Source organism: Miniopterus schreibersii (assembly GCF_964146895.1).
Source record: "Miniopterus schreibersii genome assembly, chromosome: 19".
Lineage (NCBI taxonomy): Eukaryota > Metazoa > Chordata > Mammalia > Chiroptera > Miniopteridae > Miniopterus > Miniopterus schreibersii.
The window spans coordinates 9,323,176-9,343,010 of NC_138119.1; the positions used below are offsets into that span (position 1 = coordinate 9,323,176).

A 19,835-nucleotide genomic window follows, 5' to 3' on the forward strand; every position below is an offset into this window, starting at 1 on the left:
ATGTGTTTTTATTGATTTGAGAGAGAGAGGAAGGGGGAGAGAGAGAAATATCAATTCACTCACTGCCTCTCGTACACACCCTAACCGGGGATCGAACCAGCGACTTTTCAGTGCATGGGACAACCCTCAACCGACAGCCACACGGGCCAGGACCATATAAGTTTTAGAATCAGCTTATAAGTGTCTACCAAAATACCTGCTGGAATTTTAATTTGGATTATATTATATCTTTTGACCAATTTGGGAAGAATTGACATCTAAACCTTAATTGAGTCTTCCAACTCACAAGAAGTTATATTTCTTCATTTATTTAGTTCTTTAATTTCCCAAAGTAGTGTTCTGTAATTTTCAGTGTACTGTTCTTACGCATTTTTTCTGATAAGACAATGCAGTGTTTTCCAAATGTTTTATAAATGCCAAACTAGCACTTTTATATTTGTGAAGTGCTTTATGCTAAATCACATGATCATATCAATAGATGCAGGAAAAGCATTCAACAAAATCCAGTACTATCTGTGAGAAAAAACTCAGCAAAGTGGGAATAGAGGGATCATACCTCAACATAATAAAGGCCATATGTGACAAATCCACAGCCAACATCCCACTCAGTGGGCAAAAACTAAAAGTGACTCCCTTAAGATCAGGAACAAGACAGGGATGTCTACTCTCACTACTCTTCATCGGACACATGCGGAAGGCAACCATTCGATGTGTCTTTCATTGATCTCTCTTTCCCTTCCTTGGGTGAGGATTAAAAAATTAAAATTAAAAACCATCCCATTTACCATTGCAACAACAAAAAACATATCCAGGAATAAACTTAACCAAGGAAATAAAAGACCTGTAGGACATAAAACTATAGGACATTGAAAAAAAGAAAAACAGGAAAATACAAACAAGTGGAAGCATATACCATGTTCATGGATTGGAAGAAAACATCCTTAAAATGTCCATACTACCCAAAGCAATCTATAAATTCAACGCAATCCCTATTAAAATACCAACAGCATGTTTCACAGATCTAGAACAAATATTCCAAAAATGTATATGGAACCAAAACAGACCCCTAATAGCCACAGCAAGAAGAATAAAGTTGGAGGGATCATAATACTGGATATCAAACTATACTACAAAGCCATTGTACAAAGTACTACAAAGCCATTGTAATCAAAACAGCCTGGTACTGCACATATGGACATACAGACCAATATAACAGAGACCGCAGAAATCAACCCACACCAATATGGTCAATTAATATTTGACAAAAGAGGCAAGAGCATACAATGGAGTTAAGACAGTCTCTTCAATAAATGGTTTTGGGAAAATTGGATGGGTACATGGAAAAAATGAAACTAGATGACCAACTTACACCAGACACAAGAATAAACTCAAAATGGATAAAAGACTTAAATGTAAGTCATGAAACCATAAAAATCCTAGAAGAAAACACAGGCAGTAAAATCACAGACCTCTCACGTAGCAGTATTTTCACTGATACATCTTTTGGGGCAAGAGAAACAAAGGAAAAAACGGGACAACATCAAACTAAAAAGCTGCTCAGCGAAAACAACAAAATGAAAAGAGAACTCACACTGTATGGGAGAACATATTCACCAATGATACATCTGATAAAAGAGTTAATTTCCAAAATATATAAAAAACTTACATAACAGGAACCCAGAATTGGATCTACAATCCCATTGCTCCTCCTGTACTTGTTGCTTAAGGGCAGAGCAGGGTCTGCTGCTGCCAGCCAGCCAGGCTGCTTCCTTCTCCTCCTGGTGCCCACCTCCCCTGAGAGCTGGTTGAGGGGTACAGCAGTCCCACAGGTGGGAGGAGGCATTGCCCTCCATATTTAAGCCAGAGGTGCTACATAGCCAAAGGGGCAAAAGATGTGACGCTCCCCACTGTTCAGCCTGGCTGCCCAGCACCAGGAGAGGAGGGACTGCGGAGCCCACACCTGCAAACTTGCCCTAGAGGTCTCAGGGTGCAGCGAGGGGACCCTCCGCATTCCCCATAGCCTCCACTTCTTGGGTGGTGGTCTCAGCCCCAGTCCTGGGACCCATGCCAATGACCCTAGTGGTGGTTTCTCTTTCTTGGCGGTGTGAACATGTGTCCACAGAGTGATGGGCAACCAGGTGGAGAAACTGACTGACCTAAGTTATAAAAGAGTTCCTATGGCCTACCTGATGGGTGTGGACCAGAACTACAGGCCTCGCATGGATGTCTCCTACATCTTTACATATATATATAATTTTTTTTTTTAATTTAGAGAGCAAGGAAAAGAGAGTGATAGAGAGACGGAAACATCAATGAGAGAGAAACTTCGATTGGCTGCCTTGTGCACGCCCCCTACTGGGGATTGAGCTCGCAACCTGGGCATGTGCCCTGACCGGGAATCAAACCAGGGACCTCCAAAGCCCTGCCTCTAATTTTCCCAGCACCATTTATTGAAGAGACTGTCTTTACTCCAGTGTTGTTATATGGCCAGGTCACTCCATGTGCTTGCAACAGGATGAAAACAGTGGAATTCACCCCAAAATAAGGAAATGCTCGAATGCCATTCTCCTAAACAGAAGCAGAAGGCTGCATGGCACAGATGGCAGCTGGCATGCGACTCGAACACAAGAAAAGAGTGGCATGGTACTTTTCAGTCTTTTTTTTTTTCCATTCAAATATTTGTGGATTCATTACTAAGCTTTGTTGACTGGTCCCTCGGGTAATAAAGAACTCATGAAAAAACTGAACTTAATTAAATTTACAGCCCTTTCCACATTTTCCAAATTCATCTTAATTGAGGCCAGGAACACTAGGTTTCTAAAGGGTAGTTTACGTCGTCCCATGAAAGTGGCATAAGATGAGCATGCAATTGGCATAAGTTCAGAAGCAGAACTTGGACCCGCGGCGTGGCATTTAGGACCCAAACGAGGGCGAACTTACTTCTGTTCCGCATCACTTTCCAGACGTGAGCGGGCGGCTCTGCTCCACGAACCGTCCAGGGGCCCTGACGTCCCTCAGGGGATTCAGTCACCCACACGGTCAAAACTGTCCCAACACCCGCGCTCCATCCCGCGGGGCGAGGAGACGGGAGGACGCGGGCACAGAGTCTCCTTCTAAGGGCAGGCCCTTGCCTGGAGCTTAGAGACAGGCCAGGCCTTCCTGTGGGGAGGCTGGGGCGGGCGGTCAACAGCGGGCGGGCCTGGGCCCAACCACAGCTCGGGGGGAGGGCTCGGAGCTTAAAGAAGATGGACACGGGCGCTGAGGGGTTCGCGCAGCCACACCCCATTTAACAAGGCACCTGTGTGCGTGTCTAGGCCGGAGTCTGTGTACTTTCAAAGGGTTGGATTTCCAGAGCTATCGGCAAGTTTTTTCTCCGGTCGCCACCCTAGCACCACCTCCCCAAATCCTCTTTGCCCGGGTGCAGGCGGCCTCCGGGCCCCGCAGCAGGAAGGGGTGGCTACTTCCCCGCACCGAGTAGGCCGTGGCCTGCAGGCAGGCTCGGCCTCCCCGCTCCCCAGCCCACCCGTGCCGCCTCCTCCTCCTCCAGAAGCCCGGCTCCTTGAAGGATCTGCCACCTGCTGTGGCCCGTGCTGACCCTCAGGCCTCCCATGTGCTTTCCTTCAGCCACCAAGACCCTCAGCGCCTCGGTCTGTCTCCCCCCGCCCCTGCTCCTGTTGCCATGTTCTGTGACTTCGGCTCCCTGTGGGAACCCCACCCCCAGCAGTGACCCCTCAAATCCTTATCCTCCTCCCTCGGACTCTTTCCTCTCACACCGCAAGGCCCATTCCCGTGGTCGTGCCTTGGGCCTTGCCACAGAGCCATCAGCACGCTGCCCCCAAGGTATTGGGGTTAACCCCTGGTCTCCCACGCCTCCTCTCGCCCTCCCGGAGCACCCCTTCTAGGGCACCGCTCCTGCGACTGCGACGCCGCGCCCCACGAACCCACGGACGCCACCGGGTCTGTTACCCACCATCCCCTCCCGCCTGCCTTCTGCCCTTCTGCGATTTCTCCTTCACTTCGCGTGTCTTCAAGGTTCCTCCACGTCGTAGCACCTATCAAGATTTGATTCCCTCTTTAAAAAGGCTGAAGGAGCCTGGCCTGCATCTCAGTAGTTTAGCGTTGGCCCATGATCCAGAGGCCAGGGTTCGATTCCCGGTCAGGGCGCAGGCCCGCGTTGGGGGCTCGATCCCCAGTAGGGGGCGTGCAGGAGGCAGCTGATCAGGGGCTCTCATCAGCGACGTTTCTTTGCAGATGTGCTTACGTTAAGGGCCTTAATATGAGGAAATTATCCTGGATCCTCCAGGTGGGCGCCAGGTCATTACCACAGGGCGCCTTGAAAATGGAAGGGGCAGAAGAAGTCAGAATGATGCGATGTGAGGACTCTTCCCGCCGTTGCTGGTTTTGAAGCTGGAGGAAGGGACCACCCACCAAGCATGGGGGGGGGGGGCCTCTAAAGGCTGGAAAATGCAAAGAACCAGATTATCCCTGAGAACCCGCAGACGGTGCGGCAGCCCCGTGCACACCTTGACTTTAGTCTGCTGAGATCCCTGGCAGCTGCAAGATAGCACATTTGTCTCCTTTTAAGCCCCTAAGTGGATGGTAACTTGTTATGACAGAAAAGAAAACCAGCGCAAGGGTCTAGCTCACTCCAGCAGCAGCAAGGCCTGAGGGGAATAACCACCCTGTATAAATTTCGCCTTGATAGCTCGAGAGCTATTTTCACCTGGTTTACGCGCTATGTCGGGTACCTACCATTCCCCCTCCCCTTCCCATCTTGTCTATTGGGCTCTCACCCGGTTCTCCCCACAGGGCTCACCCTGGCTCTTATTTGAATGACGGCAGATCGGAAGACATGGTGGTCACACTGCCTGAATTTAAGAGCAGGCTCTGTTTCTGTCACATGGAAAGACTATAATTCACTAAAAATTAAATGTTGGAGACTCCTCCTCTCAAAAGAGGAGGGGTATTTTTGCAACTATTTTTTAAGGCACAGGGCTACTTTTGGACATTTCTCAAAGGGTGAAACACAAGGATGGCTTTGAAGACTTTTCCCAAAAGTAATTTGTGGCTGGATCCTGACCAGGTCGGAGATTTATATGATGTCCTATGTTGTTTTCATGAAGGTTACATACATAAATGTATTTCTCAGAAGCAACGCTTGAGTTCTCCACTGATCGCTGATTGTACGACCCATGCCTGCCGGCCCTGGCACAGGGGCGAAGGGAGAATTGCCCAGATGCTGCAGTAACCACAGGGCAAGTGGTCCTCAAATTTTACTACTTTAACTTAATGGTTTTGCTGACTTTTTACCCATTTTACTGAACCTGCCAGCGAGTCCCTCTGTCCTGAGAGCCAAAGACACAGAATCATTCAAACAACTGAGTGTGAACACAGATGCCGGGGCCCCGCCGTCTACTGCAAAAGGCAGGCTTGTCTGTAGCTCAGGCGTGAGTCTGTTAATGGATCTTTTTTGTTGTTTTAATTCTTTAACTGTTTCTAGGAAATAATTGTGGAGTGGCAGCTTTATTTTAATTCTGGAAAGCAAGAGGGCATAACTGAGGATTTTCCCCAGGAATATGTTAAGATCTTTAGGTCAACATTTATGGAATGACTTATATACTTTTTAATTAAATTTTATTCATTAAAGTAAAATAAATGTTTTTATAGTTTTGATTCAATGCTTTAAACGTTTCTTGAACTGTGGTCTGCAGCCCACCTGCTTCAGAATCACCTGGGATGTTTATGTTAAAAAAACGCAGATCCTGGGGCCCCCACAACTAACTCTCTTGGGTTTGGGGCCCAGGAAGTAGCTTCTGTAACCTCTACAGCTGACTCTAAGGCACCCCAAATTTAAGAACCACTCTTGATATTTTTAGACTACGGATTCTTACAAAATGGCAAGGAAAACTCTTTTCTTTTAAACGCAGACGTCAAGCATGAGACCGAGCTTCTCAAGGGCAGCCTTACTCTCTGTAAGACTCTTACACACTCAGCCAGAGACCGAGGCAGACGCTGGAGACAAAGCAGGCGAAGGAAAATTCTTTATTCTTTATGCACATTTGCTCTAATCACCACCAGAAAAAAAAGTTTCGTTTCCTCTCTCGGACCCTGTCCACCAGTTACATCAGCCTTCAACCCATCGCTATAGCAACATATATAAATATATATTGTACATCTATACACACACACACACACTAAAGCACCGCGAGGACAGACTAGGTTTTAGCACATGTGGGCATCTCTCCCACAGGCCACCTGGAAAGGGTCACTGGTTTGCTTTACACAAGACTTCCCATGGGCCTGGTCTGGCCTTCAGTCCCCAATCCCCGGAGAGAAGTTAGGGTGTTAAAAAGGGACAGCGTATCTAGAGTGAGGTCGGGACGCTTTGGAGATCCTAAAAGAATAAAGTAGGTGCCAGGCTAAGCGTGAGATGGTAGCCAGGAGGTGACCCCTTTCACTATGAGGGTTCAAAGGACTCAGGTGCTGCTGGGTGGGCGATGCCCAGCCTGACTGTGCCCCAGCTGAGCTGCCCAGTCAGGGGTGGCTCTGTGAGTGGCGTTGGCCGAGCCCCCTGTCCGGCAGGGCACCGCTGCTGTCCTGTGCTTGGACTGCTGAGGAGCTCCAGTGCTGGGACCGCGCCCCACCTGTGGGAAGCAGGGCCCCATCTCCCCTGAGCTGCCATCTGAGGATGGCTGCTGAAGCGAGCCAGCCACGTGCTGCTGCTGGTTCCCATCCCCTGGGCGGCTGGAGGCGGCGCCCCAAGGTCCTCTACAAACTACCGTGCTTTTGCTTGGAGAAAGCGTGGCCCTGGCTGAAGTGTCCGTGAGCGCAGCAGGGGCCCTCTGCCGTCTGCCCCGCACGCCCGGCTCTGGCTCCTAGACCCCAGCGACGTGGAGGCCGGGCTGGGCCGGGCCGGGCCGGGCCTTCCTCAGCAGATCGGCGGCTGCACAAAAGGGGGGCAGGCCCATCCTTCCTGCTGCTTTAAGGACCGCTGGTGGCTGCGCTTCTTGCATGGCTCCTGGAAGGCAAGGGTCACAAGACTGGAGCGCACGGCAGAGCCCTTAGGGATTTCACCTGGCGACAAAAACAAAACCAAGTAAGGCCCTGTTATCGGGCCCTGCTGGTGGCCATGGAGGCTGGAGGGACAGCTGAGTGGTGACAGGAGCCAGGAGCACAGGAAGGGCGGGCCTGGTAAAAGGATGAGCTGCGGGGATGCTCTGTGGCCAGGGAGCAACTGGCGCCACCAGGTTAGTGGAAAGTTTCCCGCCTCCTCGTGTGGTGATGTCCCTGCCCAAAGCCACTGCACATGCGGTGGCCAGGTCCTACCACCCCCTCTCCTCGGGGGCCAGCTCACTCTCCAGTCACTCTGGAGCAAAACGACGGCTTTGTGCTCTCCCGGGAGAAATGCTCAGTATGACACATGCACACACAGAAACGGCCCATTGTGAAAAGGAGAGGACACTGTGCATGGGAGTCCCCGTTATGCCACATTTACTTAACGAGGAGAAAAGGGGCCAAGTCAGCAGGGACCTCAGGGGTCATTTAGGTTAGTGCCACCTCTCACAGATGAGGGGCAGCAGGCTCAGAGGCCAAGGAGCCAGCCAAAGCCACACAAACAGTTAGTGACAGGCCTGGCATTAGAACCCAGGCCCGGGCCCTTTGCAACGGCCCAGGCGACGTAGAGAGGAAACTCCCACACCGCAGAAGCCAGGGGTTGCTAAAGCCATTGGGTTACCTTTGCTGGGGCAGGCGTAAGGCTTTACAGAGGCAATCCTGGAACTGTTCTTCTAAACAGGCTCAGGGGAGAGGAGTCATCAGAGAAAAACAGAAGGGAATTAGCCAAAAAAGGGGAGGGGGTGCAGAGTTCAATCAGGGTCCCCACATTCTCCTTGGTTACTGTGTAGGAATATGCTCGGCTGCTTACGGTGAAGTGTTCAAGTCCAGGTTAAAGACTTAGTTTCTGATTTGTAAGCCATTTCTAATATCTCAAGTTTTTCTTCAAAGTACTTGCTGGGAAATGTGTTAGTGTTTTAAGTAACTGGGGAAAATGTCTGCTGTGTACATCAAATCTTCCCCTTTAGGGCTCAGTCTTTATTTATCACACTCTTTTTTAGGTCAGTAAGACCCAGTGATTTTCTTGTGTGATATTGCTTAAGAGAAAAAGACATATCAAAACCAAATTGCTGCCCTCAGCCCAATAGTGTGCAGTGGAATCCATTTATTAGGTTGCATCTTGCTTTTACTTTTTTCATAAAATAACACAGAAAACCCCAGACCATATAACCGGCCTCAGGAGCCCTTTTACTGGAAACTAAGTCAGAGGCCGACTCCCACGTGGCCTCTGGCCTCCAGAATCAATGAGCTGCATTTCTCCCGCGGGCCCTGATGTGGAGAGGTAACTGGAGCAAAGAGAGAAGATGAACCAACGTGAGAGTGACCCGGGATGGCCGGGAGGGAGCCCCTGGTGGGAGGGCCGAGGGGGCTGGAAACCAGAGGATGCCTGCTGACTTCCTGTGCTCCCACAAGTGGACCAGAAGCCTGGGTGGTCCGAGCAGGTAGCATCACCCACAGACCCTGACGACGGATGGAGATGGGTGTTGGGGTGGGCTCTCTGGCTCTGACTGGTGCAGAGGCTTCCTTACCTCTAAATTAGTCCTTGCCTTCTTCAAAACATCGTGTGTCCTGGTCACTGAAACAACAGAACAGCCCGACAAGGCGGAGATTACCAGCTGGGCCCACACTGGCCTTGGGTGTGTGTTCTAAAGTGTGTCTTCCTGGCAAGCTCAGCTCAGGGTCTCCAGCTGTCCCCCAGGTCCCACAGTTGCTCTGCTTTCATAATGACTCATGGCACAGGAGGTTCAGGACATCACATCAGTCTCCCCCTCCCCCAGCCACTCTGGTCACTGTCGGTCCACAGCACAGGTGGGGAGTCTGGAAGCACCCTCCTCCCCCCCTTCCTGTCCCACTCCCTGGCTGGGCGGCACCCACACTGGCTGAAGATGAACTGCTCCATGCTCTCCTTCTGCTGGTTGGCGGTCCTCAGGCGCTCGGCTGTGCTCTGCAGGAGGCTCTCCTGTCTGGATAGCTGGGTTCTAAGCTCCAGAAGCTCCCTTTTCATGGACTCTCCCTGGGGAACAGGAACAGGTTGGCTGTCAATGGGCAGAAGGCTCAAAGCACCCCATGCTTGTTGCTCCTTACAGGATTCTACAATCTTCCCAACTATTCTTGACTGGATTCCATGGAGGTCTCTAAAACCCTGCAATACTGACAGCCCAGGATGAACCATTAGGTAGGAACATGGAGCACCGGGAAGCCCCCGAGCAGATTGCAGGCCTAGTCTCCTGCTGCTGAGAGGACCTGACCCAGGCCAGCTCGGAAACTCCCAGCTGTGAGCAAGAGTTCGAACTCAGTGCCGACATCAGTTATATCACTCGGCATCACGAGTGAGCCTTGGTAATAGGATTATTATGCCTGGGGAGACAGGGCTGTCCTGAGAGTCTGCAATTTTGTAAGTATTTGTGCCAGTCTCAAGGTGGCAAAACCCCCTCCTTTGGAATTAGCATAGTCAGGTCCCCTAAGGTGTTGGCAGTATAAATCTGGAGGTAAAAGCCTGGGAGAGGATTCTGAAACCTGCCTATCCAAGGTGCTGCCACCCAGAGAGCAGGCCTGAGGTCTGAGAGCACCCGGGGGTGGCAGACACTCCCTGGGCCTGACCCAAAGATGCAGATCTAAGTGCTAAGGTGGGTTCAAGCGGGTGGTTACAAGTGTCTGCGCATCTGGTGACATTCTGGGATCCTGCTGTACTCTGCGGATGGCGGGTGGGTAGGAGTATTGATGCATTAACCTGTCCCTGGACTTCAGCTCAGCCCAACTTGGGAAAGTTAAAGAAACTGAACATTTACAGGCTACCAGGGTTCTCATGTCTCTCCCTTCTCTATACCCTTTCTTTTCCTCTCTGATCTCTTATCCCGGGGTTGGGGCTGGGAGGAGAAGGGATGTGGTTAGAACTGCACATAAAGCAGCCACCACAGATGAGAGGTCCCCCCAGGGACACACCTCTAAGGTCTGGTCTGTCTACCTTACCACTGGGCTCCTGATGTCAGGATTGGAGGGACTGGGGAGGCGGCAAGGTGATTAGGGGGCAGAACCGGTAAAGGATGCTGGTCCTCTTACCGCTTTGCCATGAGGGCTCGGCAAGGCCGCCCGCCAGAACATGGTGAGGAGGGAGGCCGACTCCTCCAGCACGTGGCGCAGGGCGCTGGCGCTGCTCTGAAGCTCCTGGACAGGGCTGCCGCCCAGCACCTGGGAGAAGAGGGAGGGAGCGGTGGGCGTCACTGGGGCTGAGAGGTCACTTTCCCCCAAAGCACAGCGGGCCCCATTCGCTGTCATCATCCATATTAAGCTTCATGGGCCTGCCTGCACCTGGGAAACCCTGACCTGGAAGCCCAGCGGCTCCGACCTCAGCAGTGACCTCCCACCTGCAAGGATTCATCTGATTCCGGCTCCCCCCACATTCTCTTTACTTCCAGGCCTGCTCCAGGCTCGGGAGTCATGATGGCATATTGATTAATTTGAATTAAAGGTACCTAAGGAAGAGCAGGTGCGAGACAGATACTCTGAGCCCCCTTTGCCCCCCTGGAAGCAGGAAAAAAATCCCCCATGTGCTGATGACAGGTGTGTGAGCGTGGAGGGGGGTGGAGGTGGAAGGGGGCACAGAGGGGATAAATGGTGACTAGAAAAGAAAGTAACCAGTGAATGAGTGAAACGCCAAATCAACGTTTCACTCTTACTCTCCTTTCCTCTCTCTCTCAAACCTGCATCCCAGACACAGGCCCTTGAGTGGGAATCGAACCCGTGACCTTCAGTGCCCAGGCTGACACTCTAACCACTGAGCCACACTGGCCAGGGTGCAGTCCCTAATTTTTGCACTGACACCCTCTGCCTTCCCTAAGTCACACCTTACGCCTCACCTGGGCTGGACCATGCGTAGCACCAGGGCCTGAGGGGCTGCTCTCCTCGCCTGGAATGGCCTCCTGCACCCGGGGAACCTGCACCGCCCCCGTGGCGTCCCTCTAGGAGCCTGCTACTTGCCTGGGATAACGGCCCTCACACCCGGAGGGCGGCGTCCAGCACTGTGCCAGGCACCCCTTGTTGTACTTATTGACTTTGATGTGTGCCTCCCTCTCTAGTGTGAATTCTCAATGTCTGGCCATCCGGGTAAGTGGTTTTATTGTCACCATGGATGGCCATGTGCCAATGGGACTGGACCAGAGAATAAGCTACCAATGGGTGCTCAGCACAGCAACACATGGATGTCCACACCTAACAAGCGCTCTGCTGATGAGGAGGGTGAGGCTGGGTGGGCTCCTCTGGGGTCCTGAGGGGAAATATCAAGCCAGCTACATGGGGAGCAGAGCAGAGTCTACAGTGAAAACAGGAGATGGAGAAGCCGGGCCTGGCTGGGCATAAATGTAAGATGCATCTTCAGCTGTTGGGAGGTGGAGAGCATGAAAAAGCACTGGGAGAGGGAGCTAAAATGAGAGGAAGGGCACGAGGAAGGGGCACCGAGGGGCTGTGGTGTGCCTACCTCTGCGCCCTGAGCTTCGAGGCCGGGGCAGCTGCAGGCGGATCTCACAGCAGACGCAATCTTCCTGACCAGCAGCTTGCCTTCTCCGATCTGCTGCCTGAGGGCGCTGTAGTCATCGATGTGGCCCACGACGTGGCGGCCGTGCCTATGGGCAAAGGAGCCGTCGGCAGCATCGCCCTCCAGCTTGGGAGGGGTCTTCATCACTGGGGAAGCATCAAAACCCAGCTCTGCAAAACCAAACCACAGCAAAAAGCCCCAGTGTTACTTATAATCACGTTTCCAGTTCACCTCCATCCTAAAGGTACATCAAACACTGCGGGGCACCAGGAACAGGGAAGGCAGGCGTGGAACAGCATGAGCGTGGTGCGAGGTCCAGATGTTCTGGGTTTATCATCTTTCTTACATCATCTCACAATGACAAAATTGCCAGGAGGCACATTCTGTGCTTTTTACAAACAAAATAGTCATGACAAATATTATTAAAAATTAAAAGACTGAAATTTCTGGGATGAGACACAGAGCAGGAGATCAGGCTGGACTAGAAAGCACTTTCAGGAAGGGCCCGACTACAGTGCATGAAACAAGAGCAGAGCAGAAGGAAAACCACAGGACAAAGTGTGATGACAGGAAAGGCGGCTCATGAGTGGGGCTAAAGGCCTTGGGACACGCAGAGAAAACTCCCTAAATTCAGACAACGCGTGTAGAAGACCAACGGTTACTTGCAGTAGTAACTGTCCATCGCCAGTTCCTGAGTCCTCTAGTTGCATATTTACCATTTGTGCTACTGAAGATGCCCGAGTCTGAGCCGGGAGCCGCGGAGGAAGAGCCGGGGAAGCCCAGCGCCGGATTCATGCCGACATCCCGGACTGGAGGGGAGGCAGCGGGATCTGGGGAGTGAAGACAAGCAGGGTTTTCAGGAACCCAGACACACTGCTCACCAAGCGCACACCCAGCCGCCACTTCGCTGGAGATCCGAGGCGGCCTGACTCGCCTCTTACATAGTCATCACCCACGTGCCACCAGCGAAACAAGAGCAAACCAACCACTTGGTTTGGAACAAGATGTTCCTAAAACTGAAGGGTGTTCCATGAGAAAGCAAGGTCTAGCTTAAGAAATTATTAGGTATATTTTTCTAACCCCAGTTTTAATTACAATTTTGTATGTAGTGTCTAATACTATGCTTTGTAACTAAGTAAAAATATACATAAATATAGGTAGCATGTATGTTAAAAATATTGAATCAAGGAATGAATAGACATATGGGCAACTAAACTCAGCATTCTAATCACCATTGTGATGAGTCAGGACTGGAAAAAACATAATAGTATGAGAATAGGAGACAGGAGCCTTGGCAGGAGCCCAGTGGGAGACCAGGCAGCAAGCCTACAGGGCAGGAACTGGAAAGTATCACAGACAGAAACCAGCCTGCTCAGGCCAGGGTGGCCTAGGGCCTGCTCCCCACTCAGCCTCTGGGGGGACCGGAGGTGCAGTGGCTGAGCCAGTGGGGCTGAGTCCTGGCTGGTGCTGGGGAGGCAGCAAGAAAGGGGAAAGCCTGGTTAGAGGGAGGAGACAACCATCATGGCAGCCCGCGTAGGGCAAGGCGTCCTACAGGCCTCCCCGCTGGCTAAGGGCTGCCTGCTGCCCTTTCCTCCTACCTTGGAAGAGTGGCTGCTTGTCTGCAGGGTCCCTGTTGGCCGGGGACTCCTGGCTGGCAGAGGAGGCGCCGAGGCTGGCTCTGCTGGTGCCACCATCCAGCTGCTGCTCCAGCTGCAGTCGCAGACTGTTGTTCACCTGAATGCTCTGCTCTAGCTGGCCTCTCAGGGCTCGGATCTCTGCCACCAGATGGCTCAAGTCACTGCTCAAAGTGACCTGGTGGCAAGCATCCCAGGCGTAAGCTGAAAGAAGAGACAGGACGGGTTGGTAGCCTCGATCCAAGCATTTCTCAGCATTTGTCAGAACACTCCTCCGTAACATTCCTTTCTGCCAAGGGCTCTGCTGTCCTCTCAGAGTCCCAGGCCACACATCTGTGATGGAAATGTCACTTTTCCCGTGTGGAGTCAGGCACACATCCAAGTCTGGGATTTCACTGAAGCTCAAATTACCCACATGCACCTACAGGGCATTTGACAGGCAGATGAAGTCAAGCCTGTTATCTCATCTCCATATTGACTTTAGTCCTGCTGGCTAGTGAGCAGGGTCTTCTAAGACAGGAGGTCAGCACAGAACTAAAGAGGGGCAGGCGCTGGGGGAGGAGGAGAATTGATGACCACCCCCACCCCCTTAGGAGTCCATGTCTTCATTATGTTCCTGAGTTTGTCAATGTCCCTTTTACAAGGTGGTGCCACGATCTAACCATATTTCTGACATGGTCTCACCATAGGGACACCACACTCACATCGCTGTGGTCTCAGGCTGAGGTGGCCCTTCTAGAAACCTTGGCCTACAACTTCCTCGTGAAAACGAGCATCTACCTCCCTCCCTCGATCTCAAGCCCACAAATGGCTACAGACCCAGGCTCCACAACCTGTGTTTCTATCACCGATATTTTTAATCAAGCTCAGGACTTTTCAAAATCATTATTTCAATAGGCGGCAAACGTCTTCAATAAGAGTGTAAAGTTTAAATCCAGCCTTGAAATTTAGGTCCTGTTAGTGGTATTTCCATAAAACAATTTCCATAGCTTTTCATTTTCTCACTGGGGAAGGGGTCAGAGTGGGAGCAGGCTGCCTGCTACATGGGCTACGTGGGTGGTCGGTATGTATTAGTCATAATATTCAAGGCCTTTTTCAGATGCTGACACCATCAGGACAGTTCTTCATATTTAAACAATGTCATTGTATAATCTGGGCCTTGATGAACTTGTTTCTGGCCTACATGGTGGGTGAAGTTTGACCCTTGTGGCCCATTTTTGAGGATGTCTAGGCTCCATCTTGCTGTTGTCACCCCTCTCTTTTGATTGGCAGCCCCAGGCCTGGTTGGTGGTTTTCTGAGACAGAATTGTGTAGCTTCCCAAGCTCTCTAAACTCCTGAGCTAAAGAAGACCTCACTGGGATTCTAACAAGGATAGGAAGCCACGGGGCAGGGGAGTCGGGGAGAACACACACCTTTCAGCCCCTTCTTGGAATTGCCATAAAGGGCCTCGTAGATCTGCAGCTCCGACTGCAGGGTCTGGAAGAGCTGCTGCTTCTCCTCACACTGCTGCTGCAGGAGGGCCAGCTTGTGCCGCAGCCTGGGGGGAGACGCAAGGCCTGCTGAGCTGGCAGCACCTGGCTGCAGCAGGGCAATACACTGGGCGCCAGCCTTTGCATCAGAGAGTTCAGCCCTAGCTGTGAACCCAGGGGTCACGGAGACCATGGCTTTGATTTTACAGATGTGAAGACAGGCTGGAGAGGGAAAGTGACTGTGCTTGGAGTCGTGTCATTAGCTACAGCAGCTGGGACACACCGGCACAGTGCTCCTACTGCCCTGGAGTGAGTGCTCTTCTCATGCAGCCAGGCAGTTAGAGAATCTATGCTGGGGACGAGCATCATGGCTGAAGTTCTGCCCTCTCAAATTTGGAGTGACAGAGGCATCCCAGAGAAGTCCTTCCTTCTGTGCAAAGTCACCCATAAATCAGGAATAGCAAAGGGGAAACTGAGGTTTCAAAAAGAGGCCATTTACTATCTTGCAATCCCTTCTTGTACATGTGAAACTGGGGCCACCTTCCCTACCAGTGGGCTCCCCCGAACCTGGAGTCTTTCTCCTGGAGGGAGAGTCGCTCCTCCTGGAATTGCAAGATCTCCTGCTGCTTCTCCTTCAAGTCTTCCAGAAGCTGCTGCCGGTCCACCTTCTGGTGCTCCAGCTCCACCTCCAGCTCCTGAAGCCGGGACCGCGAGGTCAGCAGGGCCTCCTTCAGGCGCTCTGTTTCCTGGGAGTGCTCTGGTGGGCAGAATGCAGGAGCATTTAGAGTGGGGGGCAAAGGCCAGCAGGAAGATGAGCCGAAGAACACAGAGCTGCAGGAACATCTGGAGAGACTTGAGAGTGTTTACAAGCACTCAGGTTCCTTCCTTTTCTGGTTCAAAATCAGCTGTGAGCTGGGGGGAGGTAGACCAGACACCCAATATATACTCTGACAGCCAATGGCTACATATCTGCAGGCAGGTTTGCATGGAAGGGGTGGATTTCCTAGAGCTGCCTGCCCCTGGAGCCTGGGAGTCTGAGGGCACACAGTGGGCACCTCTCAGGAGCAGCCAGTCCAGGCTGAGAACGGCCATGGGAGTCTGGGTGAGTGGGCCTGGGTAGCTGCTCTTTCCACCTCCTCTTTGCTTCTCCAATGGGCAGGCGACTGGTGTGGCAAGGGAAGAAAGGGGACCGAGAGTGACCACAGCTTGTGGCTTTTGACACCCACCTCTGGAAACATGACTCAGCTGAGCCTGGAGGCTGCGGTTTTCTTCTCGAAGGGCTCTGTTCTCATTGTAGAGCTGAGGTGTGGACTCCAGGCCCTGGCTGCAGAAGGTAGAGGTGGAGCCTGTCCAGAAAGTGCAAGCAGGCCAGTTACGCATTTGGGAAACAGATGCCTTCAAAGTTGCCACTTCTGTATCTCCAAAGATACTGCCCCACCCGGCAGAAAACCACGAGGACGCGAGCCTGGTGGGCCTAGGCCTGGTTTCACACCCGTCTTCCTCTTGGTGGGTTCTCGGCTGCATCATTTCCTGCCCTCGATGTGGTCCTTAGGGAGGTTCACTCCCCTAAACAGCTGCTGCTGCACTGTGGGCAGGACAGGGTGTGTGGGAGGGATGGCCTCCCAGCAACAGCAGCCTGGGGGGACAGGAGGGGGAACCACCACTGGGTAGGTGGCTGGGGAGGGCCCCGAGACCTGGCTCTACCACCTGCCAACCACACGACAGGGGCGCAGAGGAGTCAGCAGGAAGTATGTGAGCAGGTTAAGGATGGGTGAGAAGCCCGGCTCTGGGGACAGACCTGGTTGGTTCTGCCAGAAGGAAGGTTCCTCTCTGAGCTCCCCTACCCCCATCCACACAGTAAGGGCAATGGTACTTGCCCAGCTGCCTTGCTGGACTGTCTGCAGGGAGCAACCAGAGCAAAGCCGACCGTGGTGCTTTGAAAACCCAGAAGCTGTGCCCGAGGGCCCTCCCTCCAGAAGCTCCGACCCACGATCAGACAGGGAAGCCCGTGGCCGGCCTACCGCTGCCGCGGGCCGTGGAGCTGAGCCGGTGCTCCAGCTGCTCCCGCAGGCGGTCGTTAATGCAGATGGACTCCTCCAGGCGCTGGCGCAGGTTCCGGATCTCACCAAGGTGCTCCTCCAGCAGGTCGGCCCCTGCAAGGAGAGAGGAGGGAGCCGGGATCCTGGTCACGGGTGGGGCCACACCTATCTGAAGGCGATGGGAGAGGAGGAAGGGCCCACCCCCAGGGAGAGGGTAACAGGTGCAGAGGTGGGAGGGGTGCTAACGACAGCCGGCCGTGCCTGCAGCGCCCGCATCACCTGAGCCATTCTGCTTCGGGCTCAGTCTTTTTCTGCAAATGACAATCGTCTCACTGTTGGAACAGAGCTGCGCCCCAGCGTCACCTGTATAGCTAACCTGTCCACTGGGTGCAATGTCCTGGCCCTGACGAGGAGAGCCAGGAGTAGAGGCAAAGTCTGAACTGGGTTTCGTACACAGGATCTCTTTATGGGGTGGGGAGCTGGGTAGAAACGGCCACCCCTTCTGTAGCAATTCCTGGATGAGGGAAGCATGTCTGGGAGTGCCGGTGCCCTTTCACTTTATCCCCAGGGACCAGAGAAATGAGAAAGCCTCACCCAGGGAGGAAAGGCACAGACTCTAAATCAGGTTTCATTTCACTTGCCTGTGGGTTTGGAGTTCAGCTGGCACACAGAGGAGCCTGAGGACAGGTCCCCAGATGTGCTCCCTTTCTGGGGCCTCATCATATCCCACTGGCCGCTGCTGCCCAGGTACCTAGGCTCCAGGATTCTGCCCAGCTCTAGGGTGCCCCTCGGAGGAGAGAGGGGCTGGGCAGGGTTGAGGTAGTGGGAAGAGCTGGCTTCCAAGTGGCTGCCCCGCAATGTAGCCGGGGGGGTGGGATGGACGCTGTTGACACCTGGGCAGAAAGAAACACGAGTGAGAAACAGAGGAAAAGAATCAGTGAGGAAGTGTGTGACTGCTAAGAACAGACACTGGCGGGTACATGTGGGATTTCAGAGATCCCAGCCACTGCGGAATACCAAGGAGATGGAGACATACACTAAAGGCCGTGTATTTGCCACCATGAGACACCAAGAGGCAGGGGACTGATAAAGTATCTGAAAGTCACCACTGTGCACAAAAGAGAAGCCCAGTGGGCCCACTCCTGGCTCCTGCTATAACTCCTATGGTAGAGTCTAGGGAGGTTCCAGGAGTAGAACTCACTCCCGAGTCAGGGGTCAAGGGTGTGATGGGTACAGCACTGAGCACACCTGTGACCAGGACTATTTTGTTGGCCTGTGAGTCCTTGCCTTCCCCAGAAGCTGAGCAGTCCGTTTTTCCTTTCCCTTCGGGGCTGTCAGAGGACAAAGGGAACATGAAATCCAACTAGATAGACATGGTGACCCCAGCTCCTCCAGACCGAAGAACTCCTTGTTTAGGCTGCGGGAGGCTCGATGGCAGGCGAGGGGCGACTGGGACCTCACCCAACATGATTCGCCACTCCTGTCTAAAGAACCCCTGAAGACTTGCACGGAGGGAGTGGGGGAGGGCCTCTCCTTTCACGGGCTGAAGCCTTCATAGATCTTACGAAATCACGGGCCTTCCCTTGAGCACCATCATCGCTGCTTCTGTGCAAAAAGCAGCCCAGCTTGGGGACAGACAGAGAGAGGCGGACAGGGCTGTAGTTTAGGATGGCCATAGTCACATAGCTGCTCTCTTGCAGGGACTATAAGGATGAGCAGCAGAGCAAGCAGGTAGTTCCACCCAAGCAAACAGAAGTGAGGTCACATTTCCTCCTGCAGAGCCAGGCTCCTCTGAGTACTTATTGCCAATTTTTATCTCCATCTGTAACTGGTTCTCAGATTTGGCTACATACTGGATACACTTGGAACAATGTAAAAAACATATATACTGATGCCTGGACCCCCAGAGATGTTGCCCTAATTGGTATGGGGTACAGCCTGGGCACTGGATGTTTCTCAATCATCCCAGGTGGTTCTAACAGACAGCAACACTTGGGAAATGCTGCCATGGGTCTCTCCCTCCCCAGTTTTAAAATACAGATATCCATTAGGATGACTGGGAGTTAAAGAAGAGGGTGAAAAATGTAAGCCTCTACGTTTTACTTGGGATTTAATAAAGATGGGATTTCCTTCAACCCACCCAACACAAGGCAAAGGGGGAAATCAGTGGTTGTTGAGAGCCAGCTTACTGTTTCACCGAAGTTATACTAGGTTCCAAATCCATAAGCACCAGTAATCAGTGCTCTCATTTTCCCGTCTCCCTGGCCCCACAACACAGAGCACATGCCCCCCAAACATGCAAGGACACCCGACAGACTCTTGCACAAGATTTTAGCTCCACAGTGACCTGCGAAGCCGCCATGCACTGCTGTCCACACGAAAGCTTGGTTCAAAGCAAACAAGAGACGCTGGTAAGTGACGGTCCTTCGGAGAAGACTGAGCCTCAGGAGGGCAAAGAAAGGGCTACAGTCTTCCTCACCAACGCTGGGACCACCCCAACTCTGGTCAATGCCCCAGACTAGATATGATTTCAACCAACCTCACCAGACCCCTTTTTATGCAGTGTTCTCCTGCGTTTCCCTTGGACAAAGGTAAATCGACAACAGTGGAAACGGAAAAGTAAGCTCGATAACACGTGCCATGTTGGCATGGGGCAGGTTTGTTTTCATCAACTGTTGGTTCCAGAACTGCCACAGAAATACATTCTAGGTCAGACACACCAGCACTTCCCACTGATCTCTGAGAGACACAGAGAGAGGGGTGAGGGGAGAGAGAGAGGGAGGGGGGAGGGATTGTTGCAAGGGGCCTCCAGAATTTGTTCAGCTGAGCTCAGCCCATGATCTGAGCAGGAGAATAACAAAACCATCCTAAGCAGAAAAGGTATAATGGAAACATGGAACTGGGAGCGGAAGACCCAGATCCAGGCAGGCCCATCTCTCCCGCTCACTAGTGACCTTTACCTAGTAACTTCCATGAGCCTCAGTTCCCCTTTCTGGCTCTCCCTATCACGCAAGCTGTGCTCACAGCCTGAGGCTCAGGTATGATCGG

The 19,835-nt window shown here is 52.4% G+C and overlaps 1 protein-coding gene across 16 annotated transcripts in view; it reads right to left on the reverse strand.

The window, feature by feature from the left end:
- Positions 1–6,024: 6,024 nt before the first annotated feature.
- The window catches only part of PDE4DIP (phosphodiesterase 4D interacting protein), a 190,042-nt gene continuing 176,231 nt past the window's right edge, over positions 6,025–19,835 (reverse strand). For 6 of the 16 annotated variants that reach the window (XM_081120339.1, XM_081120351.1, XM_081120340.1 and 3 more), the window contains 13 exons: positions 17,429–17,680; positions 16,770–16,901; positions 15,975–16,094; positions 15,316–15,505; positions 14,692–14,816; positions 13,243–13,482; positions 12,361–12,474; positions 11,588–11,814; positions 10,174–10,302; positions 8,989–9,127; positions 8,643–8,689; positions 7,736–7,787; positions 6,025–7,074 (listed from right to left, as the gene is read on the reverse strand). In XM_081120339.1, the coding sequence (XP_080976465.1) occupies positions 6,929–7,074; positions 7,736–7,787; positions 8,643–8,689; positions 8,989–9,127; positions 10,174–10,302; positions 11,588–11,814; positions 12,361–12,474; positions 13,243–13,482; positions 14,692–14,816; positions 15,316–15,505; positions 15,975–16,094; positions 16,770–16,901; positions 17,429–17,680 (1,913 nt within the window). In that variant the 3' untranslated portion in view covers positions 6,025–6,928. The remainder of the gene's footprint in view (positions 7,075–7,735; positions 7,788–8,642; positions 8,690–8,988; positions 9,128–10,173; positions 10,303–11,587; positions 11,815–12,360; positions 12,475–13,242; positions 13,483–14,691; positions 14,817–15,315; positions 15,506–15,974; positions 16,095–16,769; positions 16,902–17,428; positions 17,681–19,835) is intronic. The other 10 variants (XM_081120342.1, XM_081120349.1, XM_081120336.1 and 7 more) reach the window with 3 other exon arrangements.